The sequence below is a fragment of the Psittacula echo genome (genome assembly GCF_963264785.1).
Source record: "Psittacula echo genome assembly, contig: SCAFFOLD_157, whole genome shotgun sequence".
In the NCBI taxonomy this organism is placed as follows: domain Eukaryota; kingdom Metazoa; phylum Chordata; class Aves; order Psittaciformes; family Psittacidae; genus Psittacula; species Psittacula echo.
The window spans coordinates 1,738-29,670 of NW_027664268.1; the positions used below are offsets into that span (position 1 = coordinate 1,738).

The 27,933-nt window shown below is 63.7% G+C and overlaps 2 protein-coding genes across 2 annotated transcripts; one reads left to right on the plus strand and one right to left on the minus strand.

Annotated features, from left to right (window-relative positions):
* LOC308232534 (uncharacterized protein) lies at window positions 1-17,943 on the minus strand (the record flags this gene model as incomplete). The annotated part of the gene is made up of 15 exons (XM_080639745.1): window positions 1-354; window positions 1,517-2,087; window positions 2,463-3,546; window positions 3,893-9,225; window positions 9,336-9,432; window positions 9,520-9,615; window positions 9,962-10,012; window positions 10,135-10,167; window positions 10,282-10,335; window positions 10,438-10,515; window positions 11,006-11,161; window positions 11,254-11,349; window positions 11,798-12,066; window positions 16,961-17,139; window positions 17,895-17,943. 13 exons carry the CDS (start codon window positions 17,941-17,943, stop codon window positions 2,739-2,741), a joined length of 7,299 nt encoding a protein of 2,432 aa, XP_080495871.1. The 3' UTR covers window positions 1-354; window positions 1,517-2,087; window positions 2,463-2,738.
* On the plus strand, window positions 17,942-27,829 carry LOC308232535 (microfibril-associated glycoprotein 4-like; the record flags this gene model as incomplete). The annotated part of the gene is made up of 5 exons (XM_080639746.1): window positions 17,942-17,947; window positions 18,397-18,463; window positions 23,003-23,163; window positions 23,349-23,445; window positions 27,126-27,829. 5 exons carry the CDS (start codon window positions 17,942-17,944, stop codon window positions 27,827-27,829), a joined length of 1,035 nt encoding a protein of 344 aa, XP_080495872.1.
* Window positions 27,830-27,933: the final 104 nt, after the last annotated feature.

The window sequence follows — 27,933 nt, forward strand, 5'->3', positions numbered from 1 at the left end:
TGCCATTGGCCAGTTTTATTTGTAAAACACGCACATAAAAGGGAAGGGGCGGGGCTTAAAGAGGGCGGGGGCGGGGCTAAAGGAGGGGCGGGGCTAGCGCGAAAAGGGGGCGGGGCTTGGAGACAAAGGGGGCGGGGCTCCAGGGCTATGGGGGAGCTGCAAGAGAAGAGAGGGGTGAGGGGGGGGGGGGGGAAAGGAGGGCGGGAGCTGCCCCCATCGGCCACCCCATTGGCTGCCCGGCGGCTGCCCCGCGGCTGCCCATTGGCTGCCGTGCCCCACACCTACCGGCCACCGGCCACTGCGGGGGCCCCATGGGAGCAGCTGATTGGTCCTCGGCGCGGGCACCGCTTGTGGCTGATTGGGGGGGACAGGGGTCAGCCCCACGGCGCTGCAGCCCCACGGCGCGGCTGGTACCAACAGCCCCCCCCCCCCCCGCCCCATGCCCCATAGAGTGGGTGCTGCTGCCCCATAGGCAGCCCCGTAGACAGATACCAGCCCCACATCCTGCTGCCAGCCCCACAGCCTGAGGACAGCCCCACAGCCAGCCCCATAGAGTCCCTTCCAGCCCCGCATCCTGATGACAGGCCCCTAGAGCCCCTTCCAGCCCCACATCTTCCTGCCAGCCCCATAGCCTGCTACCAGCCCCACAGACTGCCCCGTTGCCTGACGCCAGCCCCGTAGATCCCATTGCAGCCCCACATCTGTCAGCCCCATAGCCCCTCTCCCAGCCCCACATTCGGCTGCCAGCCCCATAGACAGCCTCACGGCCTGATGCCAGCACCACAGAGAGCCCCACACCTGGCTGACAGCCCCATAGAGTCCCTCCCAGCCCCACATCCTGCTGCCAGCCCCATAGCCTGCTACCAGCCCTGTAACACCCCTCCATGCCCCACATCCTACTGCTCTGCCCCATAGCGCCTGCCCCCCAAATGCTGATGCAAACTGCTAAGCCCCACATCTCTACAACCCCCCCCCCCATTAAAAGCAGCCTCAGGACTGAGCACAGGGCGCCCCACAGATCTGCCCCCCAACCGGGCACAGCATCCACCCCACAGGCCCCTTCCATCTGCCCCATAAGCAATCACATCGAGCCCCAGAGATGTAACCGCCAACTGGGCCCAATGCCCACCCCACGGAACTGCCCTATAGCTCAGCCCCCTAAGTGAGCACGACACGACCCCCGTGGGCCCCATAAGTGACAACAGCACACCCCACGGACCCCCCCAACTGCTCACAACACCCCCCCTATAGACCCCATAGATGCCCCCCCCCCCCCCCCCATGTAACAACGGGCCGTACAGCTCTGCCCCCTAAGCGGGCCCAACACGAACCCCACGGGCCCCATAGATCCCACCCCCCCCGTAGACCCCATAAGCAACAACCCCCCCCTCAATCGACACGACAGCAACCCCACGGACCCCAACACAACACCACAGACCCCTAAGTGCGCCCCACAGCACCCCCCCACCCCCCCCCGTGTGCCCCAGACCCCCACCCCTCCCCCCCTCCTCCTCACCTGGGCCCGTTCCCACGGTGGGGGGTGGGGGAGGGGCGCCGCCGAGGCCTCCGCGCCTTCCACACGCGTGTCGCGCGTCACGTGTGGGCCGCACACGTATGTACGGGGGGGGGGGGGGGGGGGGGGAGCAGCAGGGACCCTCTATGGGGCAGGCGACACCCACGACCCCCACGTGACCCCGGCCGCAGCCCCGGAGCTGCCCCACGCCGCCTCCTGCCCCACATCCCCCCATTGCCCCCCATACTGGGCCCCGGCTCCGTACTGGGCCGCGTCCGCGCCCCCCCCGCGGCCGCGGCGGCGGCCGCCCCCGACGCCGCGTACTGGGCGGCGCTGGCCGGCGTACTGGGCCGCGCTGGTGCTGTACTGGGAGTCCCCCCCGCCGCCCGCCGCCGCCGTGGTGGTGGCCGTGTACGGGGTCACCTCATTGGCGCCGCTGCTGCCGCTGCTGCTGCTGGCGGGGTACTGGGAGGCCGCCAGCTGCGCGTACTGGGCGTACTGGGAGCTGATGGCGTACTGGTACTGGGCGCTGTTGTACTGGGACAAGGCGGTGTTGTACTGGGCCGAGCTCAGGCTGTACTGGGACACCCCCCCCATGCTATACTGGGAGGAGGAAGAGGAGGAGGAGGAGGAGGAGGAGCCGCCCGCCCCCCAGCCCGTACTGGGCCCCCCCCATCCCGTACTGGGCCATCCGCGACGCCATGGCCGGGGTGATGGCGAAGGGGGAGGGGGCTCGCGGCGGGGTCCCCCCCCCCGCGGCCCCCCCCCCCGACGCGGGGATGGAGGTGGGGGGGGTGGTGGTGGTGGTGGTGATGGCAGCAGCAGCCCCCCCCGCCCCCCAGCCCTCCTGCGCCCCAATTGGCCGCCAGGGATGCCCGCTGCCCGCAGAGCCCGACCAATCGGCTGCCGCCGCAGCCCCCGAAGCCCGCCCCCCCGAGGCCCCCGTTACCATGGAAACGGTGCAGGCAGCTCCCACCCATACGTCCGCCGCATCCCATAAGCCCGTTACCCTGGAAACGATGCAGGCAGGACCGGAACCCGCACACGGCCCCCCCCCCGCGCAGGAAAGGGGAGGAGGAGGAGGCGGGGCTCCGGGGGTAAGCCCCGCCCCCTCCCGCCCGACCGGGGGGCGTGGCCAAAAAGGGCGTGGCCGGGCGCGGGAAAGCCCCGCCCCCTCCTCTCCCGCCCCCCCCCGCGCCCAGGAGGGGGAAGGGGCCCCGCGGGGTCAGCGCCCCCCCCGCCGTGCCCCCCCCACCCCGGGTCGGGGTGAGGCTGAGGAGGGACCCGGGGGGGGCCAAGGGGCGGGGCGAGGGCCTGGCCCCGCCCCCCGCGACGCCGCGGGCCAATGAGGGGGCAGTGGGGAGGGCGAGGAGGGAGCCCGGGGGGCGCGGGAGGGGCGTGGCCGCCGTGGCCACGCCCCCTGTTTTGGCGGGAACCAGGGAGAGGAGAGGGGGGCGGGGCTCCGAGGAGGAGGAAGAGGAGGGGGTGGGGGTGGTGGGGGTGGAAGCCGGGGGGGCAGAAGAGGTGGGGGGAGGGGGGGATTTGGAGGGGGTGGGGGTCGCTTGGGGGACGCTGGCGGGGTCGGGGGGTCGGGGGGGGTCGGGGAGGAAGAGGAGGGTTGGGGGGGGGCGGCCGGAGCGGCGGCGGGGGGGGCCGAGGAGGAGGAGGAGGAGGAGGAAGAGGAGGAGGAGGAAGAGGAGGACGAGGATGAAGAGGAGGAGGAGGAGGAGGAAGAGGAGGAGGAGGAGGAAGAGGAGGAGGAAGAAGAGGAGGAAGACGAGGAGGAAGAGGAGGAGGAGGAGGAGGAGGAGGACGAGGAGGAGGAAGAGCGGCGCCGCTTGCGGCGGGTGACGGTGGCGGCGCGGCCCTCCCGGGTCTCCGCTGACGGCGGCGCCGGCGCTGCCGCCGCCGTTGCCGTTTCTGGCGCCGCTGCGGGCTCCGGGGCCGGGGTCACCGGGGCTGGGACCGGGGGTGCCGGGGCTGCCGGTGCCGGCCCTTCCGTGGCCGCGGTGGTGCTGGTGGCACTGGGGGACCTGCAGGGTGCACAACGGGGGGGTGAGGGACCCCAGTGAGGGCCTATGGGGACGTGGAGGGGGGCAACAGCAGCCATGGGGACAGGGGGTGAGCCTGGGGGCACCCATGGGGACAGGGGAGCCCCATAAGGGACCCCTATGGGGCGCAGACCAGGGTAGGGGGGCACCCCGGGGACAAGGGGCGGGGCCAGGTGGAGGGGGCGTGGCTTTAGTGGGCCGCGGCTCAGCCAATGGCAGCAGAGCCAGACGGGAAGGAGGCGGGGTCTATGCAAATGAAGGCGTGGCTTGGCCGCCAATGGGGGGGCGTGGCTTGCCCTTAAATGGGAGGGGAGGGGGCGTGTCTTACCCGTCCGGGGCGGGGCCAGGCGGTGCCGGCGAGGGGGGCCCGGACTCGGAGGAGCTGGAGCTGGAGTCGGAGTCGGAGGAGGACGAGGAGGAGGAGGAGGAGGAAGAGGACGAGGAGGAGGAGGACGAGGACGACGAGGAGGAAGAGCTGCGCTTGGGCGCGGCCGTGACGTCAGCGGTGACGTCAGCGGTGACATCAGGGGCCGTATCCATAGCGACGCTGTCGGTACCGGGAGCGCTGGCGTCCGTAGGGGTGACGGTGACGGCGGCGGCGGCTGTGGTGTCCGCGGCGGCCCTGGTGACGCTGGGAGCGCTGGTCAGACTGGTGCCACTGGGATCCTTAGGAGCAACGGCGATACTGGGAGCACAGGGATCCTTAGGAACAACGGTGACACTGGGAGCACCGGTATCCTTAGGAGCAACGGCGATACTGGTCACACTGGTGACACTGGGAGCACTGGTGGTCCTGGTGTCCATGGGCACGACGGTGACACTGGTGTCCCTCGGAGCACTGGTGGCAATGGGGACGCGTCCAGCACTGGTCACGCTGGTGCTACTGGGAGCACTGAGGACACTGGTCACACTGGGAGCGACAAGGACATGGCCGGGACTGGTCACACTGGTGGCGATGGTGGCACCAGTACTGGGAGCGCTGCTCATACTGGTGGCGCTGGGAGCGCTGGGAGCACTGGGAGCGATGGGGACACGTCCAGGACTGGTCACACTGGTGGCCACGGTGGCACCAGCACTGGGAGCACTGCTCATACTGGTGGCGCTGGGAGCACTGGTTGCACTGGTCACACTGGGAGCAACGGGGACACGTCCAGGACTGGTCACACTGGTGGCCATGGTGGCACTGGCACTGGTCACACTGGGAGCACTGGTGGCATTGGTCATACTGGTCACGCTGGCAGCACTGGTGATACTGGTGACACTGGGACGGCTCAGCACAGTGGTGACACTGGTCGCACTGGTCATACTGGTCGCGCTCGGATGGCTCAGGACACCGGTGACACTGGGACTGGTGGGCACGCTGGTCATACCGGTCGCACTGGTGACACTGGGACGGCTCAGGACACTGGCGACACTGGGACCAGTGGGCACACTGGTCATACAGGTCACGCTGGGACGGCTCAGGACACTGGTGACACTGGGACCCCCAAGGACACTGGCGACACTGGTCACACTGGTGACACTGGTTGCGGTGAGGCGGCTCAGGACACTGGTGACACTGGGACCAGTAAGAACACTGGTTGCAAGGGTGACACTGGTCACACTGGTGACACTGGTTGCGGTGAGGCGGCTCAGCACACTGGTGACACTGGGACCACTGAGCATACTGGTTGCACTGGTGACACTGGTCGCAGCGTGACGGCTCAGGACACTGGTGACAGTGGGAGCACTGGTGACACTTGTAGCACTGGTCGCACTGAGGACACTGGTGACAGTGGGAGCACTGGTTGCACTGAGGACACTGGTGACACTGGGAGCACTGGTTGCACTGAGGACACTGGTGACACTGGGAGCACTGGTGACACTGGTAGCGCTGGTCGCACTGAGGACACTGGTGACACTGGTAGCGCTGGTCGCACCGAGGACACTGGTGACACTGGGAGCGCTGGTTGCACCGAGGACACTGGTGACACTGGGAGCGCTGGTTGCACCGAGGACACTGGTGACACTGGGACTGGAGGGCACGCTGGTCATACTGGTCACACTGGGACGGCTCAAGACACTGGTGACACTGGCATCCTTAGGAGTAATGGTGACACTGGTGGCACTGGGCCCAGCGGGCACACTGGTCATACTGGTCGCACTGGGACGGCTCAGGACACTGGTGACACTGGGAGCACTGAGGATACTGGTGACACTGGGACCGGTGGGCACATTGGTGGCACTTGTATCCTTAGGAGCCACGGTGACACTGTTTGCACCGGTTGTGGAGGTGACACTGGTCGCGGTGAGACGGCTCAGGACACTGGTGACACTGGGAGCGCTGGTCGCACTGAGCACACTGGTGACACTGGGAGCGCTGGTCGCACTGAGCACACTGGTGACACTGGGAGCACTGGTTGCACTGAGGACACTGGTGACACTGGGAGCACTGGTGACACTGGTAGCGCTGGTCGCACTGAGCACACTGGTGACACTGGGAGCACTGGTCGCGCTGAGCACACTGGTGACACTGGGAGCGCTGGTCGCACTGAGCACACTGGTGACACTGGGAGCAGTGGTCGCACTGGGAGCGGTGGGCACACTGGTCATACTGGTTGCACTGGGACGGCTCAGGACACTGGTGGCACTGAAGAGACTGGTGACACTGGGAGCACTGGTCGCACTGAGGACACTGGTGACACTGGTCGTACTGGGACCGGTGGGCACACTGGTCGTACTGGTCGCACTGGGACGGCTCAGGACACTGGTGGCACTGGTATCCTTAGGAGCAATAGTGACGCCGGTTGCACTGGTCATGCTGGTGACACCAGGACCGGAGAGCACGCTGGTCGTACTGGTGGCACTGGTGGCAGCAAGACGGCTCAGCACACTGGTGACACTGGGACCACTGAAGACACTGCTTGCACTGGTGACGCTGGTGGCCATGGTGGTGACGGTGCCACATCCGGCACTGGTGGCACTGGGGCTGACAGCAGCACACTTGATGGCCCCATCCACAGCGGTGACGGTGACAGCGGCTTTGGTGGCCATGCTGGTCGTGGTGGTGGCACCTGCACCGGTGACTGTGGTGGCGTTGCCACCCATGGGGCCAACAGGGGCCTTGGCGGCAGCCATGAGGACAGTGTAAGTGGTGGCATTGGTGGTGGCAGGAACCACGGTGGTGGCTATGCTAACGCCGGTGACTGTATCCATGGTGGCCTTGGTGGTGGCACTGGCGCTGGCGGCCGCGGCGACCCCGGTGACAATGTCCATGGTGGCCTTGGAGGTGGCCGCAGCGGTGGTGCCCATGGTGGTGACGTTGGTTACGGTGGCCACGGTGGTGGTACTGGGGCTGGTGGCCATGGCAGTGGCCGTCGCGGTGGCCACAGCAGTGGACTTGGTGGTGGTGACACTGGTGACAACGTCCATGGCGGCGGTGGTGACGCCGGTGACGGCGTCCATGGTGGCGGCGCTGGAGCTGGTGGCCGTGGCAGTGACGCTGTTGGTGGCCACGGCGGTGGCCTTGGCGGTGCCCGTGGTGGTGGCACTGGCGGCCATGGCGGTGGCGGCGGCGGCGCTTACGGCAGTGGCCGCAGCGGCAGCCTTGGTGACGGTGACCCCGGTGCCGCTGTCCACGGTGGCCTTGGAGGCGGCTCCGATGGTGGTGCCACCGCTCGCAGTGTCCACAGCGGTGCCTTTAGCGCTGGTGACCCCGGTGCCGCTGTCCACGGTGCCCTTGGAGGCACCGGCATCCACAGCAGCGGCCTTGGTAACGGTGACCCCGGTGCCAGTGTCCACGGTGGCTTTAGCAGCCGCCGCGATGCTGCCCCCGCCATTGATGCCCATGGCGCTGCCGGCGGGTGCTGCCATCGCCATCACCTTGTGCCCGGCCAGGAGCCGGTGCCCGTGGGGAGGCGGCAGCGCCGACGCCGCCACCGGCGATGAGGGCAGCCCCAGGCGCGCCGCCGGCAGCAGCTTGGCCGTCAGGGCCCTGGGTAAACCCGGGGGGGGCGGCGGGGGGGTCCCCAGCTTGCTGGGGGCACCCGGGGACAGCCTGGGGGTGGCCGTTGGCTTGAGGGCGCTCGGGGGCGGTGGTGGCGGCGGCGGCGGGGCCCGGGTGCCGGCCGGCGCCGCGGGGCTCGGTGCTGCTTTGGGTGCTATGGGCTTCGGGTCGGGCTTGGGGGTGCTCACCGGCGTCACCACGGGCATGGCCTTGGGTAGAGCCGGTGCCACCGGCGTCACCGGCGCCGCCGCTTTGGCCTCAGGGGTGGCTTTGGTGTCGGCGGACTTGGGCGGGGTCACCGGTGCCACTGTGGGGGTCACCTTGGGGCTGGGCTGCGCCGGTGCCACCGGAGCCGCTTTGGCGTCCCCGGCGCCTGCTTTGGCGTCCGGCTGCGGCTTCCCCTCGCTTTGGCCCTCACTGCCCCCTCCCTCGGTGCCGGGGGGCGCCGGCTGCACGGGGCCCCCCCCGATGGGCACCCACTTGGGTGCAGCCGCTTTGGCCTCCCCCACTTGTGGGGCTGAGGCGGGGGCTGCGGCGGCGGCTTTGGCTAAGCCGGGGGGGGGCTGTGGTGCTGCCGGGTGCAGCTCGGCGATGGGCACCCACTTGGGGCGTGCGGGGGGGGGCGCCGGGGAGGGGGGCTTGGGTTTGGGGGGGGACACGGGGGCGACGGCTTGGGGCTGGGGTGCCGGAGGAGGGGGGGAGCGCGTGGAGCTGCGGCGGCGGCGCTGCCGGGACGGCGACCGGGAGGCGGCGCGGGCCCGCTTGATGCCGCGGGAGGAAGGGGGGGGGGTGGATGGGGAGCGCCCGCGCCGGGATCTGCCGGAGGAATCGGAGCGGGAGCGGCGGCGGCGGCGGCGCCGGGGCAGGGGGGAGGAACCGGAGCGGCTGCGGGAGGTGGAGCGGCGGCGGGAGCGGGAGCGGCGGCGGGTGCCGGAGCGGGAGCGGCGGCGGGAGCGGGATCGGGCCCATCGGGAGCGGGACCAGGCGCGGGGGGAGCGGGAGCGGCGGCGCGGGGCCGGGGAGCGGGAGCGGGAGCGCTGGAGGGGCCAGCGGATGGGGCTGGTGGAGTTGGGGCGCCAGAGCGGGGTGCGGGAGCGGGAGCGGCGGCGCCGGGAAGAGCGGGAGCGGCGGCGCCGGGAGGAGCGGGAAGAGGGGGGGGTGCGGGAGCGGCGGCGGGAGCGGGAGCGGCGGCGGGAGGAGCGCGAGGGGGGGGTGCGGGAGCGGCGGCGGGAGCGGGAGCGGGAGCGGCGGGCGCGGGAGCGCTTGGAGGAGGAGGAGGAGGAAGGGGGGGGCGGCGCGGGGGGGGTCAGGGAGCGGTCACGGCGCGATGACGTCACGGCCGGGGGGGGGCTCTTGGCGCGGCGGGGGGGGGGGGACGGAGACGGGGAGGGGGACGGGGGGGCGCGGCGCTGGGGGATGACGGGGGGGGGGGACGGGGTCGGGGAGGAGGGGGGGGGAGCCTGCGGGGGGGCGGTTGCGGTGGTTGTGGTCGGTGCGGTTGTTGTGGTCGGTGCGGTTGGTGGCGCGGTGGCTGCGGTTGGTGGTGGTGGTGCTGGTGTTGGTGACGGGGGGGCCGCTGCCGGTGTCGGTGCCGCCGAGGGGGGGCTCACAACTGGCGCCGGTGCCTGGGGCTCCTCAGTGGGGACATCGGGGGCGAGCGGCGGCGCTGGCAGCTCCTATGGCACAAACAGAGATGGGGGGGGGGGGTCAATAGGGGTGGGTACAGAGAGGAAGGGGGGGGCCCCCCCCACGCACACGGTCCCGCCGCGCCCCCCCCGGGGCTCACCTCCGGTGCAGGGGCCGGGCCCGGTGGTGCCGGTGCCGGGGCTGGGACCGGCCCCGGCTCTTCCGTGTCTTGGTGGGTGGCGGTGACGCTGCGGGACCTGTGGGGGGGTGCGGGGGGGGGTAACGTGGGGGGGGGGCAACAAGGTGGAGAGGGGGGGTATAAAGAAGGGGGGGTCGGGACTTACCGGCTGCGGGAGGAGGCGGAGGAGGAGGAGGAGGCGGCGGGGGAGGAAGAGGGGCCCTCGCGGCGGCTCTTCTGAGAGGCCGATTCACTGGTGGATCTGGGGGGGGCAGCGGGGGGGGTCAGTGGGGGGGGGGACGGGGGGGATGGGGGGGGACAAAAGTGGGCCGATAAAAGGGGGTAAATGAGGGGGTTGGGGGCGCACGGAGGGGCACAAAGGGAGGGAAAAGGGGGTAAATGGGGGCGTTGGAAGTAAAAGGGGGGTTCATGGGGTCAGTGGGGGGCACAAGGGGGATACGGGGGGGACAAGGTGGGGGCTAAAGTGGGGGGGGTCACAAGATGGATCTGGGGGGGGGGCCCAAAGTGGAGTTGTTGGGGGTCAATGGGGGGGTCAATGGGGGGCTTGTGGGTCAGTGGGGGGTTTGGGGGGGAGGGGCAGCTCTCACCTCTTCCGCTTCTTCTCTTTGGCCTTGTGCTTGCTTTTGGGGCTGGGAGAGCTGGGGGGGGAATAATGACATCATCAGTGACATCATCACAGCACCCTCAGAGCCTATTTCCCACCCCCCCCAATAACCCCCCCACAACGATCCCCTATATCCCATAGGGACCCCCCCCTCACCGGTGCTTCCGCTTCTTGGCCTCAGATTCAGACCTAGGAATGGAACAAGAAAAAGGGGGGGGGGGGGGCATGGGGTAAATGAGGGGCTGCCCCATAGCGCCCCTGCCCCACAGCGCCCCTGCCCCATAGCGCCTCTGCCCCCCTCACCTGTGCTTCTTCTTCTTGGAGCTCTTCTTCCTCTCCCCAGAGCGACTGGCAGACCTGGGAGAGGGGGAGCAATAAGGACGAGACCGCCCTTGCACCCCGTGATGACCGCCCCGCACCCCATAATAGACCCCTACACCCCATAATAACCCCCCTGACCTGCCCCGGTCCTTCTTCTTTTTCTTCTTTTTCTGCTTAGGTGACGGCGAGCGGGAGCTGGATGAGTCCCTCACAGCGCTGGGGGGGGGGGGGGGCACAGCACCAGTGGGGGTCAGGGGGGGTGTGGGGACCCCCCCCGTGTACCCCAAAACCCTCTTCTGGACCCCAAGATCCCCCCTATCTCCCCTAAACCACATCCTCTGGACTCCAAAGGAGGTTTAAGGGCGTTTAAACCCCTCCAAAACCCTCTTCTGAACCCCAAACCCCCCCTAAATCCCCCCAAACCCACCCTCTGCACCCCAAAACCCTCTCTTGTACCCCAAAATCCCCGTATCTCCCCATAAGCCCGCACTCCAGACCCCAAAACCCCCTTAAGCCCCCCCCAAACCACTCCCTGTACCCAAAACCCCACATAAATCCCCTCAAACCCACTCTGCGCCCCAAAAGCCCCCTCAATCCAAGCCCCTGATCCCCCAAATCCCCTTCCAAACCCTTCTGAACCTCAACCCCCCCCCCCCCCCCCCCAAATCCACCCCCTTGAACCCGGAACCCCCCCCCCGGTGCTCACGGGGCCGGGTTGGGGGGCTCGGGGGGGGCCTCCTTGGCGCGGCGGCTGGGGTCGAAGGAGCTGCCGTCCACGTAGGTGTCACTGATGCCGAAGGCCGCCCGGAGCCGCTCGTTCTTCTTCTCGTTGGCCTCAGCCAGCTGATGGGTCTCTGTCACCCTATCAAGGGGGGGGCAATGGGGTGGGAGATGGTTAATGGGGTGTTTATGGGGCTTGGGGCGGGGTTAAGGGGCGGTTCGGGGGGGGCTCACGTTGGTTTCTGCTCGGGTTCCCCCAAAGCCACGTCCTTCTCCAGCAGCATCATGCGGAACGTGGCCACCTTCTCCTGGATCTCGCCCTCGGCGTAGCTGGGGGGGGGGCAAAAAGGGGGTGATTGGGAGGGGGAAAGGGGGTTTGAGGGCACAAGGGGGGGTGCTCGGGGGTTCCAAATGGGAGTTGGGAGGGATTTGGGAGTCAGAGGTGGGTTTGGGGGCTCAGAGAGGGGCTCTGGGGGCATTTTCGGGTCTAGGGGATGTACTCTGGGGCATTTCAGTGTCTCAAAGGTGTCTCTGGGGTTCCATAGATGCATATGGGGGGGACTCAAAGATGTACTTGGAGGCTTTCAAGGACATTTTGGGGCTCCCATAGGCGTCTATAGGGGTCCTCGCTGCTCACCCCAGCTCCTCCATGAGCTCGGACAGCTCGAGGCATTCCAGAGCTGTACCTGGGGGTGTTCAGGGGCTCCCAGAGCTGTGTTTTGGGCTCCATAGGGAATCCCTAGGTGTCTGGCTATAGGGGTCCCAGCGCCATGCTCACCCCTGCTCCTCCATGAGCTCGGACAGCTCGAGGCATTTCAGCTCCACCTTCCTCTTGCGCTGGTGGTCCAGGATGTCGGGGTTGGGCCTCTTGGCCAGCCCGGCCTCCAGCCTGCGCAGCTCCTCCTCGCCGGGGGGGGGCTCGGCGCCGCCGCCCCCCTTCTTGTGCCGCAGGGCCGAGAGGTTGCGCTGGACGTAGCCGTTGGTGCCGCTGCCCCGCGGCGTGGGCAGCCCGATCCCATTGTACATGGCGGGCGCCGCGCCAAGGGCCTGCGGGGGGGCGCGTCAGGGACCCCCCGCCCCCCTCTGTGCACACCCCCTATGCACCCCCCTTATATTCCCCCTCTGGGCACCTCTCTATGCACCCCCCTTATATCCCCCCTCTGTGCACCTCTCTATGCACCCCCTTTATATTCCCCCTCTGGGCACCTCTCTATGCACCCCCTTTATATCCCCCCTCTGTGCACCTCTCTATGCACCCCCCTTTATATCCCCCCTCTGTGCACCTCTCTATGCACCCCCCTTATATTCCCCCTCTGTGCACCTCTCTATGCACCCCTTTTATATTCCCCCTCTGTGCACCTCTCTATGCACCCCCTTTATATTCCCCCTCTGTGCACCTCTCTATGCACCCCCTTTATATCCCCCCTCTGTGCACCTCTCTATGCACCCCCGTTATATTCCCCCTCTGTGCACCTCTCTATGCACCCCCCTTATATCCCCCCTCTGTGCACCTCTCTATGCACCCCCCTTATATTCCCCCTCTGGGCACCTCTCTATGCACCCCCCTTATATCCCCCCTCTGTGCACCTCTCTATGCACCCCCTTTATATCCCCCCTCTGTGCACCTCTCTATGCACCCCCTTTATATCCCCCCTCTGTGCACCTCTCTATGCACCCCCTTTATATCCCCCCTCTGTGCACCTCTCTATGCACCCCCCTTATATTCCCCCTCTGGGCACCTCTCTATGCACCCCTTTTATATTCCCCCTCTGTGCACCTCTCTATGCACCCCCTTTATATTCCCCCTCTGTGCACCTCTCTATGCACCCCCGTTATATTCCCCCTCTGGGCACCTCTCTATGCACCCCCCTTTATATTCCCCCTCTGTGCACCTCTCTATGCACCCCCTTTATATCCCCCCTCTGTGCACCTCTCTATGCACCCCCGTTATATTCCCCCTCTGTGCACCTCTCTATGCACCCCCTTTATATTCCCCCTCTGTGCACCTCTCTATGCACCCCCCTTTATATTCCCCCTCTGGGCACCTCTCCATGCACCCCCTTTATATTCCCCCTCTGGGCACCTCTCTATGCACCCCCCTTATATTCCCCCTCTGTGCACCTCTCTATGCACCCCCTTTATATTCCCCCTCTGGGCACCTCTCTATGCACCCCCTTTATATTCCCCCTCTGGGCACCTCTCTATGCACCCCCGTTATATTCCCCCTCTGTGCACCTCTCTATGCACCCCCTTTATATTCCCCCTCTGTGCACCTCTCTATGCACCCCCCTTTATATTCCCCCTCTGGGCACCTCTCTATGCACCCCCTTTATATTCCCCCTCTGGGCACCTCTCTATGCACCCCCGTTATATTCCCCCTCTGGGCACCTCTCTATGCACCCCCTTTATATTCCCCCTCTGTGCACCTCTCTATGCACCCCCCTTTATATCCCCCCTCTGGGCACCTCTCTATGCACCCCCCTTATATTCCCCCTCTGTGCACCTCTCTATGCACCCCCTTTATATTCCCCCTCTGTGCACCTCTCTATGCACCCCCTTTATATTCCCCCTCTGGGCACCTCTCTATGCACCCCCTTTATATTCCCCCTCTGGGCACCTCTCTATGCACCCCCTTTATATTCCCCCTCTGGGCACCTCTCTATGCACCCCCCTTTATATTCCCCCTCTGTGCACCTCTCTATGCACCCCCTTTATATCCCCCCTCTGTGCACCTCTCTATGCACCCCCCTTTATATTCCCCCTCTGGGCACCTCTCTATGCACCCCCCTTTATATTCCCCCTCTGGGCACCCCTCCATGCAGCCTTTTCCCCCTCTCTATCCCCTCTCTATCCCCACCTCTACACCCCCTCCCCGCATCCCTCCCGTACTCCCTTTATATTCTCTCTATACCCCCCCATGCCCCCTCTATGCACCCCTTTGTGTCCCCCTCTATACCCCTTCATATCCCCCCCAGCACCCTCTTTACACCCCCTCTATACCCCCCTTCCATACTCCCTTTGTACCCCTCTCTATACCTCCCCCTCTGTGCGCCCCTTCCATACCCCCCCTCTCTACCCCCCTTTACCCCTTCTCCATACCCCTCCTGCACCCCCTCATGGCACCCCCGTGCTCTCACCCCTGTGCCCCGGTTCCCTTCCTAACTCCCACTTTTCTTCCCCGAGAAACCCCCCTTTTCCCAGCAAACCCCCCCTTTTCCCTCATAAATCCCCTTTCTTCCCTCCTGAACGCCGCTTTTTGCCTCAAAAACACTCTTTTTCCCTCATAAAACCAGGTTTTTCCTCTCGCAAATCCTGCTTTACCCGCATAAATCCCACTTTTTCCTTCAAAATCCCACTTTTTCCCGCATAAATCCCACTTTTTCTCTCAGAAACCCCACTTTTTCCTTCAAAAAAGCAGTTTTCCCCTCATAAATCCCACTTTTTTCCCTCATAAAACTCACTTTTTGTCTAAAACCCCCAACATTTCCCCTCATAAACCCCACTTTTCCCCTCATAAATCCCACCTTTCCCCTCATAAATCCCACTTTTCCCCTCATAATTCCCACCTTTCCCCTCATAAATCCCACTTTTCCCCTCATAAATCCCACCTTTCCCCTCATAAATCCCACTTTTCCCCTCATAATTCCCACCTTTCCCCTCATAAATCCCACTTTTCCCCTCATAAACCCCACTTTTCCCCTCATAATTCCCACCTTTCCCCTCATAAATCCCACTTTTCCCCTCATAAATCCCACTTTTCCCCTCATAAATCCCACTTTTCGCCTCATAAATCCCACTTTTCGCCTCATAAATCCCACTTTTCCCCTCATAAACCCCACTTTTCGCCTCATAAATCCCACTTTTCCCCTCATAAATCCCACTTTTCCCCTCATAAACCCCACTTTTCCCCTCATAAACCCCACTTTTCCCCTCATAAATCCCACTTTTCCCCTCATAAATCCCACTTTTCCCCTCATAAATCCCACTTTTCCCCTCATAAATCCCACTTTTCCCCTCATAAATCCCACTTTTCCCCTCATAAATCCCACTTTTCCCTTCATAAACGCCACTTTTCCCCTCATAAATCCCACCTTTCCCCTCATAAATCCCACTTTTCGCCTCATAATTCCCACCTTTCCCCTCATAAATCCCACTTTTCCCCTCATAAATCCCACTTTTCCCCTCATAAACCCCACTTTTCCCCTCATAAATCCCACCTTTCCCCTCATAAATCCCACTTTTCCCCTCATAAATCCCACTTTTCCCTTCATAAATCCCACTTTTCCCCTCATAAAACCCACTTTTCCCCTCATAAATCCCACTTTTCCCCTCATAAACCCCACTTTTCCCCTCATAAATCCCACTTTTCCCCTCATAAATCCCACTTTTCCCCTCATAAATCCCACTTTTCGCCTCATAATTCCCACCTTTCCCCTCATAAATCCCACTTTTCGCCTCATAAATCCCACTTTTCGCCTCATAAATCCCACTTTTCCCCTCATAAATCCCACTTTTCCCCTCATAAAACCCACTTTTCCCCTCATAAATCCCACCTTTCCCCTCATAAATCCCACTTTTCCCCTCATAAATCCCACTTTTCCCCTCATAAATCCCACTTTTCCCCTCATAAATCCCACTTTTCCCTCCATAAAACTCACTTTTTCTCTAAAACCCCAACATTTTCCCTCATAAATCCCACTTTTCCTCTCATAAATCCCCATTAATCTCTCACAAATCCCATTTTTCCCACGGAAACCCCACATTTCCCCTCAAAAAAAACTTTTTTCCCCTCACAAATCCAAGTTTTTCCTTCACAAATCCCATTTTCCCTCACAAATCCCACTTTTCTTTAATAAATCCCACTTTTACCCCCAAAACTCTCCCTTTTCCCTCACAAATCCCCCTTTTCCCTCACAAATCCCCCTTTTCCCTCACAAATCCCCCTTTTTCCCTCACAAATCCCCCTTTTCCCTCACAAATCCCCCTTTTTCCCTCACAAATCCCCCTTTTTCCCTCACAAATCCCCCTTTTTCCCTCACAAATCCCCCTTTTTCCTCACAAATCCCCCTTTTCCCTCACAAATCCCCTTTTTCCCTCACAAATCCCCCTTTTTCCCTCACAAATCCCCCTTTTCCCTCACAAATCCCCCTTTTCCCTCACAAATCCCCCTTTTTCCCTCACAAATCCCCCTTTTCCCTCACAAATCCCCCTTTTTCCCTCACAAATCCCCCTTTTCCCTCACAAATCCCCCTTTTTCCCTCACAAATCCCCCTTTTCCCTCACAAATCCCCCTTTTCCCTCACAAATCCCCCTTTTTCCCTCACAAATCCCCCTTTTTCCCTCACAAATCCCCCTTTTTCCCTCACAAATCCCCCTTTTTCCCTCACAAATCCCCCTTTTTCCCTCACAAATCCCCCTTTTCCCTCACAAATCCCCTTTTTCCCTCACAAATCCCCCTTTTTCCCTCACAAATCCCCCTTTTCCCTCACAAATCCCCCTTTTTCCCTCACAAATCCCCTTTTTCCCTCACAAATCCCCCTTTTCCCTCACAAATCCCCCTTTTTCCCTCACAAATCCCGTTTTGCTCACAAACCCCGCTCTTCCCCCCGGAACCCCCCTCTTCTTCCCCGACACACGTTTTTTCCCTCCGAACCCCCCCTTTTCCCTCCGGTCACCCCCAAACTCCCATTTTCCCCCTCACAATTCCCTTTCCCCCGAGCCCCCACTTTTCCCCCAAAACCCCTCCTCGAGCCCATTTTTCCCTCCCGAACCCCCTCTTTCTCCCTTCCCCTTTTCCCCAATCCCCCTTTTTTCCCCTCAAAGCCCCCTTTTCCCCCTCGGGAACCGCCATTTCCCCTCAGGAACCCGCACCCCCCGCACCCCCCCTCCAACGGCCGCTAACGGCCATTAACGGTCCCCAGCTCCCGCCCCGGGGCCTCACCGGCTCCGATGGGGCCCAACGAGCTCCGTCCGCGGCCGCCGAGGCCCGAACAACCGGAACGCGAAGCGACGCCACGCGACACCGCCTCCTCTTCCGGCCGACTGCCGGACGGTCCTGCAGCGGGCAGGGCGCATGCGCGGGCCGCGGCCCCGGCGCAAAGCACGTCGGGAAGTGTAGTTCTTTATGCGCCCGTCCCCGTGGAGCTCAGTGGCGAGCCGGACTACAGCTCCCAGGGTGCCCCGCGCGCGGCCGCCATCTTGTGGAGCCTCCAGCCGCTGCTCGCTCGCGGTGTACGCCGGGAGTTGTAGTCCGCGGTCCGTTACACCCCAGAGGGGTGGCTCCCGTAAAGAACTACATTTCCCGGCGTGCCTCGCGCGCGGCCGCCATCTTGTGAGGGGGACCGCGTGCAGGCCGTCGGGCCCCGCGGATGGGCGGGGCTAAAGCCACAGGCCCCATAGAGGGGCGGGGCTAAGGCCGAAGGCCCTATAGATGGGCGGGGCTAAGCGCACAGACCCTATAGATGGGCAGGGTCAAGGCTGGAGCCCCTATGGAGGGCGCAAATCGAGGCTATTTCCCCTATATAGGGGCAGTTTTAAGGCTATAGACCCTATAGACCGGCGGGGCTAAGCCCAAAGGCCCTATAGATGGGGAGGGCTAAGCCTAAAGGCCCTATAGGAGGGCACTGCCCCTCTCCGTGGGCACGTATAGGGCCGCAGACCCTATGGAAAGGCAAGGTGAAGCCTAAAGCCCCTATGAAAGAGAGCGTTTAAAGGTAGAGCCCCTACGGAGGGACGGGTTTAAGGGTATAGGGCCCTATAGGGGTGATTGTGTAGGGTGTTTCCCCTATAGAGAGGCCGGGCTGGGCCTCCTTCCCCTATAAGGGGCAGGCTCAAGCCGCTCTCTCCCCCTATAGGGGCCCCATTGTTCCCAGCACCCCTATAGGGGCCCCTTCCCGCTCCATCCAGAGCAGCTCCGGCCGCCATGGAGGTAACCAGGAACACCCCCCCCCCCCATAGGGCTCTATAGGGGCCCCTATAGGGTCCTTAACCCCCCTATAGTGCCCTGAACCCCCCCCCCATAGCCTCTAACCCCCCCCCATGTACCCCTTCGGCCCCCTTATACGGCCCCTACAGAGCCCTCCCAGCCCCTCCCCGCATCCCTCCATGCTCCATTACCAGCCCTATACGGCCCCATAGCCCCTATATGGCCCTCATAGAGACCCTATAGGGCCCCATAGCCCCCAGTATAGCCCCTATAGGGCCCCATAGCCCATCCGGAACCCCCCCCCCCCCCATCCTCTGAGCCTCACATATGGCCCCTGTTCCCCCCCCTGTATAGCCCCCATATGGCCCCATAGCCCCTATAGGGCCCCTATATGGCCCCATAGCCCCTATAGGGCCCCTATATGACCGCCTCTGGCCCCTGTGTGGCCCCAGGTGCTGGCTGTGGCTGTACTGGGGGCACTGGTGGCGCTGGGACAGGGGCAGCCCATTGACCCCCATGGTGAGCAACGGGACGGGGTATAGGGGATATAGGGCATGGGTGGGATATAGGGGATGGGTGGGATATAGGGGATGGGTGGGGTATAGGGGATGGGTGGGGTATAGGGGATGGGTGGGGTATAGGGGATGGGTGGGATATAGGGGATGGATGGGATATAGGGGATGGGTGGGATATAGGGGATGGGTGGGGTATAGGGGATGGGTGGGATATAGGGAATGGGTGGGGTATAGGGGATGGGTGGGATATAGGGGATGGATGGGATATAGGGGATGGATGGGATATAGGGGATGGGTGGGATATAGGGGATGGATGGGATATAGGGGATGGGTGGGATATAGGGGATGGGTGGGGTATAGGGGATGGGTGGGATATAGGGGATGGGTGAGATATAGGGGATGGGTGGGATATAGGGGATGGGTGAGATATAGGGAATGGGTGGGATATAGGGGATGGGTGGGATATAGGGGATGGGTGGGATATAGGGGATGGGTGGGATATAGGGGATGGGTGGGATATAGGGGATGGGTGGGATATAGGGGATGGGTGGGATATAGGGGATGGGTGGGATATAGGGGATGGGTGGGATATAGGGGATGGGTGGGATATAGGGGATGGGTGGGATATAGGGGATGGGTGGGATATAGGGGATGGGTGGGATATAGGGGATGGGTGGGATATAGGGGATGGGTGGGATATAGGGGATGGGTGGGATATAGGGGATGGGTGAGATATAGGGGATGGGTGGGATATAGGGGATGGGTGCAGGGCTGGATCCATGGGATCCGGGCTGTATGGGAGCCATGGGACACACGGGCTCGGTGGGATCCTTTGGTTCCATTGGATCCGGGCTCCACGGGCTCGGTGGGATCCATTGGATCCATTGGATCCGGGCTCCATGGGCTCGGTGGGATCCATTGGATCCATTGGATCCGGGCTCCACGGGCTCGGTGGGATCCATTGGATCCATTGGATCCGGGCTCCACGGGCTTGGTGGGATCCATTGGATCCATTGGATCCGGGCTCCACGGGCTCGGTGGGATCCATTGGATCCAATGGATCCGGGCTCCACGGGCTCGGTGGGATCCATTGGATCTGGGCTCCACGGGCTCGGTGGGATCCATTGGATCCATTGGATCCGGGCTCCACGGGCTCGGTGGGATCCATTGGATCCATTGGATCCGGGCTCCACGGGCTCGGTGGGATCCATTGGATCCGGGCTCCACGGGCTCGGTGGGATCCATTGGATCCAATGGATCCGGGCTCCACGGGCTCGGTGGGATCCATTGGATCCATTGGATCCGGGCTCCACGGGCTCGGTGGGATCCATTGGATCCATTGGATCCGGGCTCCACGGGCTCGGTGGGATCCATTGGATCCAATGGATCCGGGCTCCACGGGCTCGGTGGGATCCATTGGATCCAATGGATCCGGGCTCCACGGGCTCGGTGGGATCCATTGGATCCAATGGATCCGGGCTCCACGGGCTCGGTGGGATCCATTGGATCCAATGGATCCGGGCTCCACGGGCTCGGTGGGATCCATTGGATCCAATGGATCCGGGCTCCACGGGCTCGGTGGGATCCATTGGATCCATTGGATCCGGGCTCCACGGGCTCGGTGGGATCCATTGGATCCAATGGATCCGGGCTCCACGGGCTCGGTGGGATCCATTGGATCCATTGGATCCGGGCTCCACGGGCTCGGTGGGATCCATTGGATCCGGGCTCCACGGGCTCGGTGGGATCCATTGGATCCATTGGATCCGGGCTCCACGGGCTCGGTGGGATCCATTGGATCCATTGGATCCGGGCTCCACGGGCTCGGTAGGATCCGTTGGATCCATTGGATCCGGGCTCCACGGGCTCGGTGGGATCCATTGGATCCATTGGATCCGGGCTCCACGGGCTCGGTGGGATCCATTGGATCCATTGGATCCGGGCTCCACGGGCTCGGTGGGATCCATTGGATCCATTGGATCCGGGCTCCACGGGCTCGGTAGGATCCGTTGGATCCATTGGATCCGGGCTCCACGGGCTCGGTGGGATCCATTGGATCCATTGGATCCGGGCTCCACGGGCTCGGTGGGATCCATTGGATCCATTGGATCCGGGCTCCACGGGCTCGGTGGGATCCATTGGATCCAATGGATCCGGGCTCCACGGGCTCGGTGGGATCCATTGGATCCATTGGATCCGGGCTCCACGGGCTCGGTGGGATCCATTGGATCCATTGGATCCGGGCTCCACGGGCTCGGTGGGATCCATTGGATCCATTGGATCCGGGCTCCACGGGCTCGGTGGGATCCATTGGATCCAATGGATCCGGGCTCCACGGGCTCGGTGGGATCCATTGGATCCATTGGATCCGGGCTCCACGGGCTCGGTGGGATCCATTGGATCCGGGCTCCACGGGCTCGGTGGGATCCATTGGATCCATTGGATCCGGGCTCCACGGGCTCGGTGGGATCCATTGGATCCATTGGATCCGGGCTCCACGGGCTCGGTGGGATCCATTGGATCCAATGGATCCGGGCTCCACGGGCTCGGTGGGATCCAATGGATCCAATGGATCCGGGCTCCACGGGCTCGGTGGGATCCATTGGATCCATTGGATCCGGGCTCCACGGGCTCGGTGGGATCCATTGGATCCATTGGATCCGGGCTCCACGGGCTCGGTGGGATCCGTTGGATCCATTGGATCCGGGCTCCACGGGCTCGGTGGGATCCGTTGGATCCATTGGATCCGGGCTCCACGGGCTCGGTGGGATCCGTTGGATCCATTGGATCCGGGCTCCACGGGCTCGGTGGGATCCATTGGATCCATTGGATCCGGGCTCCACGGGCTCGGTAGGATCCGTTGGATCCATTGGATCCGGGCTCCACGGGCTCGGTGGGATCCATTGGATCCATTGGATCCGGGCTCCACGGGCTCGGTGGGATCCATTGGATCCATTGGATCCGGGCTCCACGGGCTCGGTGGGATCCATTGGATCCAATGGATCCGGGCTCCACGGGCTCGGTGGGATCCATTGGATCCATTGGATCCGGGCTCCACGGGCTCGGTGGGATCCATTGGATCCATTGGATCCGGGCTCCACGGGCTTGGTGGGATCCATTGGATCCATTGGATCCGGGCTCCACGGGCTCGGTGGGATCCATTGGATCCATTGGATCCGGGCTCCACGGGCTCGGTGGGATCCATTGGATCCATTGGATCCGGGCTCCACGGGCTCGGTGGGATCCATTGGATCCATTGGATCCGGGCTCCACGGGCTCGGTGGGATCCATTGGATCCGGGCTCCACGGGCTCGGTGGGATCCATTGGATCCATTGGATCCGGGCTCCACGGGCTCGGTGGGATCCATTGGATCCGGGCTCCACGGGCTTGGTGGGATCCATTGGATCCATTGGATCCGGGCTCGGTGGGATCCATTGGATCCATTGGATCCGGGCTCCACGGGCTCGGTGGGATCCATTGGATCCGGGCTCCACGGGCTCGGTGGGATCCATTGGATCCATTGGATCCGGGCTCCACGGGCTCGGTGGGATCCGTTGGATCCATTGGATCCGGGCTCCACGGGCTCGGTGGGATCCATTGGATCTCATGGATCCGGGCTCCACGGGCTTGGTGGGATCCATTGGATCCATTGGATCCGGGCTCCACGGGCTCGGTGGGATCCATTGGATCCATTGGATCCGGGCTCCACGGGCTCGGTGGGATCCATTGGATCCATTGGATCCGGGCTCCACGGGCTCGGTGGGATCCATTGGATCCATTGGATCCGGGCTCCACGGGCTCGGTGGGATCCATTGGATCCAATGGATCCGGGCTCCACGGGCTCGGTGGGATCCATTGGATCCATTGGATCCGGGCTCGGTGGGATCCATTGGATCCATTGGATCCGGGCTCCACGGGCTCGGTGGGATCCATTGGATCCGGGCTCCACGGGCTCGGTGGGATCCATTGGATCCGGGCTCCACGGGCTCGGTGGGATCCATTGGATCTCATGGATCCGGGCTCCACGGGCTCGGTGGGATCCGTTGGATCCATTGGATCCGGGCTCCACGGGCTCGGTGGGATCCATTGGATCCATTGGATCCGGGCTCGGTGGGATCCATTGGATCCATTGGATCCGGGCTCGGTGGGATCCATTGGATCCATTGGATCCGGGCTCCACGGGCTCGGTGGGATCCATTGGATCCATTGGATCCGGGCTCCACGGGCTCGGTGGGATCCATTGGATCCATTGGATCCGGGCTCCACGGGCTCGGTGGGATCCATTGGATCCATTGGATCCGGGCTCCACGGGCTCGGTGGGATCCATTGGATCCAATGGATCCGGGCTCCATGGGCTCGGTGGGATCCATTGGATCCAATGGATCCGGGCTCCACGGGCTCGGTGGGATCCATTGGATCCATTGGATCCGGGCTCCACGGGCTCGGTGGGATCCATTGGATCCATTGGATCCGGGCTCCACGGGCTCGGTGGGATCCATTGGATCCATTGGGTCTCATGGATCCCCCCCCCCCCCCCCCCAGCCGCCCCCGCCTCGTGCCCGCCGCCGCCCCCCCGCGACTGCCAGGACGTGCACGCGCGGGGCGCGCGCTCCGACGGCGTGCACCTGATCTACCCGGCAGGGGGCGCCGCGGCGCCCGTGCCCGTCTACTGCGACATGAGCACGGAAGGGCACGTCTGGACGGTAACAGCGCCCCCTGGCGAGCCGGAGGGCCTCGCACCGCCCCACCGCAGAGCCCTAGAGCGCCCCTATAGGGGGGGGGGCCCCCCCCCACCGCAGAGCCCTAGAGCGCCCCTATAGGGGGGGGGGCCCCCCCCCCACCGCAGAGCCCTAGAGCGCCCCTATGGGGGCCCCCGTTGCCGTTGCAGGTGTTCCAGAAGCGCTTCAATGGCTCCGTGAGCTTCTTCCGGGGCTGGGATGACTACAGGAGGGGCTTCGGCAGGGCCGACGGCGAGTACTGGCTGGGTACTGCCATAGGGACCCATAGGGGTCCATAGGGACCTGTACGGAGCCATTGGCTCCATAGGGACCCATAGGGGTCCATAGGGACCTGTACGGAGCCATTGGCTCCATAGGGACCCATAGGGGTCCATAGGGACCTGTACGGAGCCATTGGCTCCATAGGGACCCATAGGGGTCCATGGGGACCTGTACGGAGCCATTGGCTCCATAGGGACCCATAGGGGTCCATAGGGACCTGTACGGAGCCATTGGCTCCATAGGGACCCATAGGGGTCCATAGGGACCTGTACGGAGCCATTGGCTCCATAGGGACCCATAGGGGTCCATGGGGACCTGTACGGAGCCATTGGCTCCATAGGGACCCATAGGGGTCCATAAGGACACATAGAAAGTGCAAGGCACCCTGTATCCCACCCCATGGACCCCATACCCTGCCCCATAGTGTGCCCCAGAGACCCCACTGTGCCCCATAACCTATACAGACCCCCATAATCCCCCCTAGACACCTCATAGCCCCCCCATAGCCCCATAGCCCCCCATAGCCCCATAGCCCCCATAGCCCCATAGCCCTCCATAGACCCCATAGCCCCCCATTACCCCCATAGACCCCCCATAGCCCCCCATTTCCCCTCCCATAGCCCCCCATAGCCCCCATAGCCCCCCATAGACCCCCCATAGCCCCCATTACCCCCATTACCCCCATAGCCCCCCATAGCCCCCATTACGCCCATAGCTCCATAGCCCCCATAGCCCCCATTACCCCCATAGCCCCCCATAGCCCCCACAGCCCCCCATAGCCCCCATTACCCCCATTACCCCCATAGCCCCCCATAGCCCCCACAGCCCCCCATAGCCCCCATTACCCCCATTACCCCCATAGCCCCCCCATAGCCCCCCCATAGCCCCCCATAGCCCCCCATAGCCCCCATTACCCCCATTACCCCCATAGCCCCCCATAGCCCCCCATAGCCCCCATTACCCCCATTACCCCCATTACCCCCATTACCCCCATAGCCCCCCATAGCCCCCCATAGCCCCCATTCCCCCCATTCCCCCCATTACCCCCATTACCCCCATAGCCCCCCATTACCCCCATTACCCCCATAGCCCCCCCATAGCCCCCCATAGCCCCCCATAGCCCCCATTACCCCCATTACCCCCATTACCCCCATAGCACCCCATAGCCCCCCATTACCCCCATTACCCCCATTACCCCCATAGCCCCCATTACCCCCATAGCCCCCATAGCCCCCCCATAGCCCCCCATAGCCCCCCATAGCCCCCATTACCCCCATTACCCCCATTACCCCCATAGCCCCCATTACCCCCATTACCCCCATAGCCCCCCATAGCCCCCATTACCCCCATTACCCCCATAGCCCCCATTACCCCCATAGCCCCCATAGCCCCCCCATAGCCCCCCATAGCCCCCCATAGCCCCCATTACCCCCATTACCCCCATTACCCCCATAGCCCCCATTACCCCCATTACCCCCATAGCCCCCCATTGCCCCCATTACCCCCATTACCCCCATAGCCCCCCATAGCCCCCATTACCCCCATTACCCCCATAGCCCCCATTACCCCCATTACCCCCATTACCCCCATAGCCCCCATTACCCCCATTACCCCCATTACCCCCATTACCCCCATAGCCCCCCATAGCCCCCATAGCCCCCATTACCCCCATTACCCCCATTACCCCCATAGCCCCCCCATAGCCCCCCATAGCCCCCATTACCCCCATTACCCCCATTACCCCCATAGCCCCCCATAGCCCCCCATACCCCCATTACCCCCATTACCCCCATAGCCCCCCCATAGCCCCCCATAGCCCCCATTACCCCCATTACCCCCATTACCCCCATAGCCCCCCATAGCCCCCCATAGCCCCCCATTACCCCCATTACCCATTACCCCCATTACCCTCATAGCCCCCCCATAGCCCCCCATTACCCCCATTACCCCATTACCCCCATTACCCCCATAGCCCCCCATTACCCCCATTACCCCCATAGCCCCCCATAGCCCCCCCATTACCCCCATTACCCCCATAGCCCCCCATAGCCCCCATAGCCCCCATTACCCCCATTACCCCCATTACCCCCATAGCCCCCCCATAGCCCCCCATAGCCCCCATTACCCCCATTACCCCCATTACCCCCATAGCCCCCCATAGCCCCCCATACCCCCATTACCCCCATTACCCCCATAGCCCCCCCATAGCCCCCCATAGCCCCCATTACCCCCATTACCCCCATTACCCCCATAGCCCCCCATAGCCCCCCATAGCCCCCCATTACCCCCATTACCCCATTACCCCCATTACCCTCATAGCCCCCCCATAGCCCCCCATTACCCCCATTACCCCATTACCCCCATTACCCCCATAGCCCCCCATTACCCCCATTACCCCCATAGCCCCCCATAGCCCCCCATTACCCCCATTACCCCCATAGCCCCCCATAGCCCCCATTACCCCCATTACCCCCATTACCCCCATTACCCCCATAGCCCCCCCATAGCCCCCCATTACCCCCATTACCCCATTACCCCCATTACCCCCATAGCCCCCCATAGCCCCCCATTACCCCCATTACCCCCATAGCCCCCCATAGCCCCCCATTACCCCCATTACCCCCATAGCCCCCATTACCCCCATTACCCCCATTACCCCCATAGCCCCCATTACCCCCATTACCCCCATTACCCCCATAGCCCCCCCATAGCCCCCCCATAGCCCCCATTACCCCCATAGCCCCCATTGCCCCCATTACCCCCATAGCCCCCCATAGCCCCCACAGCCCCCCATAGCCCCCCCATTGCCCCCATTACCCCCATTACCCCCATAGCCCCCATTACCCCCATTACCCCCATTGCCCCCATTACCCCCATTACCCCCATAGCCCCCATTACCCCCATTACCCCCATTACCCCCATAGCCCCCATTACCCCCATTACCCCCATTGCCCCCATTACCCCCATAGCCCCCATTACCCCCATTACCCCCATAGCCCCCCATTACCCCCATTACCCCCATTACCCTCATTACCCCCATAGCCCCCATTACCCCCATAGCCCCCATTGCCCCCATTACCCCCATTACCCCCATAGCCCCCATTACCCCCATTACCCCCATTACCCCCATTACCCCCATAGCCCCCCATAGCCCCCATTACCCCCATTGCCCCCATTACCCCCATTACCCCCATTGCCCCCATTGCCCCCATTACCCCCATTACCCCCATTACCCCCATTGCCCCCATTACCCCCATAGCCCCCATTACCCCCATTACCCCCATTACCCCCATAGCCCCCCCATAGCCCCCCCATAGCCCCCATTACCCCCATAGCCCCCATTGCCCCCATTACCCCCATTACCCCCATAGCCCCCATTACCCCCATTACCCCCATTACCCCCATTACCCCCATAGCCCCCCATAGCCCCCATTACCCCCATTGCCCCCATTACCCCCATAGCCCCCATAGCCCCCATTACCCCCATAGCCCCCATTACCCCCATTACCCTCATTACCCCCATAGCCCCCATTACCCCCATAGCCCCCATTCCCCCCATTACCCCCATTCCCCCCATTACCCCCATAGCCCCCATTACCCCCATTACCCCCATTACCCCCATAGCCCCCCATAGCCCCCCCAGCCCCATGGCGCCCCGTCCCCAGGCCTGCACACCCTGCACCTGCTGACGCTCCAGGCCCGTTACGAGCTGCGCGTGGAGCTCGAGGACTTCGAGAACAACTCGGCCGCCGCCACCTACGGCTCCTTCGCGCTGGCGCCGCGGGCGGTGAGCGCCGAGGAGGACGGGTACAGCCTGCACGTGCAGGGCTTCCGCGACGGCGGCGCAGGTACCGCGGCGGGGGCGGCGCCTGTGGGGCGGGGGCGGCGCCTGTGGGGCGGGGGCGGTGCTTGTGGGGTGGGGGCGGCGCTTGTGGGGCGGGGGCGGCGCTTGTGGGGCGGGGGCGGCGCTTGTGGGGCAGAGTCCATAGAGCCCCCCACTTATGGTGCAGAGCCCACAGAGCTCCACAGTTATGGGGCAGAACCCTCACTTACGGGGCAGAACCCTCACTTGTGGGGCAGAACCCACCCTTGTGGGTCAGCCCCCCGCGCGCCGCCCGCAGGGGACGCCCTGAGCTACCACCACGGGCAGAAGTTCTCGACGTTCGACCGGGACCAGGACCTGTTCGCCCAGAGCTGCGCCGCGCTCTCCTCGGGGGCCTGGTGGTTCCGCAGCTGCCACCTCTCCAACCTCAACGGCTTCTACCTGGGCGGCGCCCACCTCTCCTACGGCAACGGCCTCAACTGGGCCCGCTGGAAGGGCTTCCACTACTCGCTCAAGCGCAGCGAGATGAAGATCCGCCGCCTCTGACAGCGCCCCCTGCTGGAGCACCCCCAAAGAGCGCCCCCTGCTGCTGGAGCACCCCCAAACAGCGCCCCCTGCTGGAGCACCCCCAAAGAGCGCCCCCTGCTGCT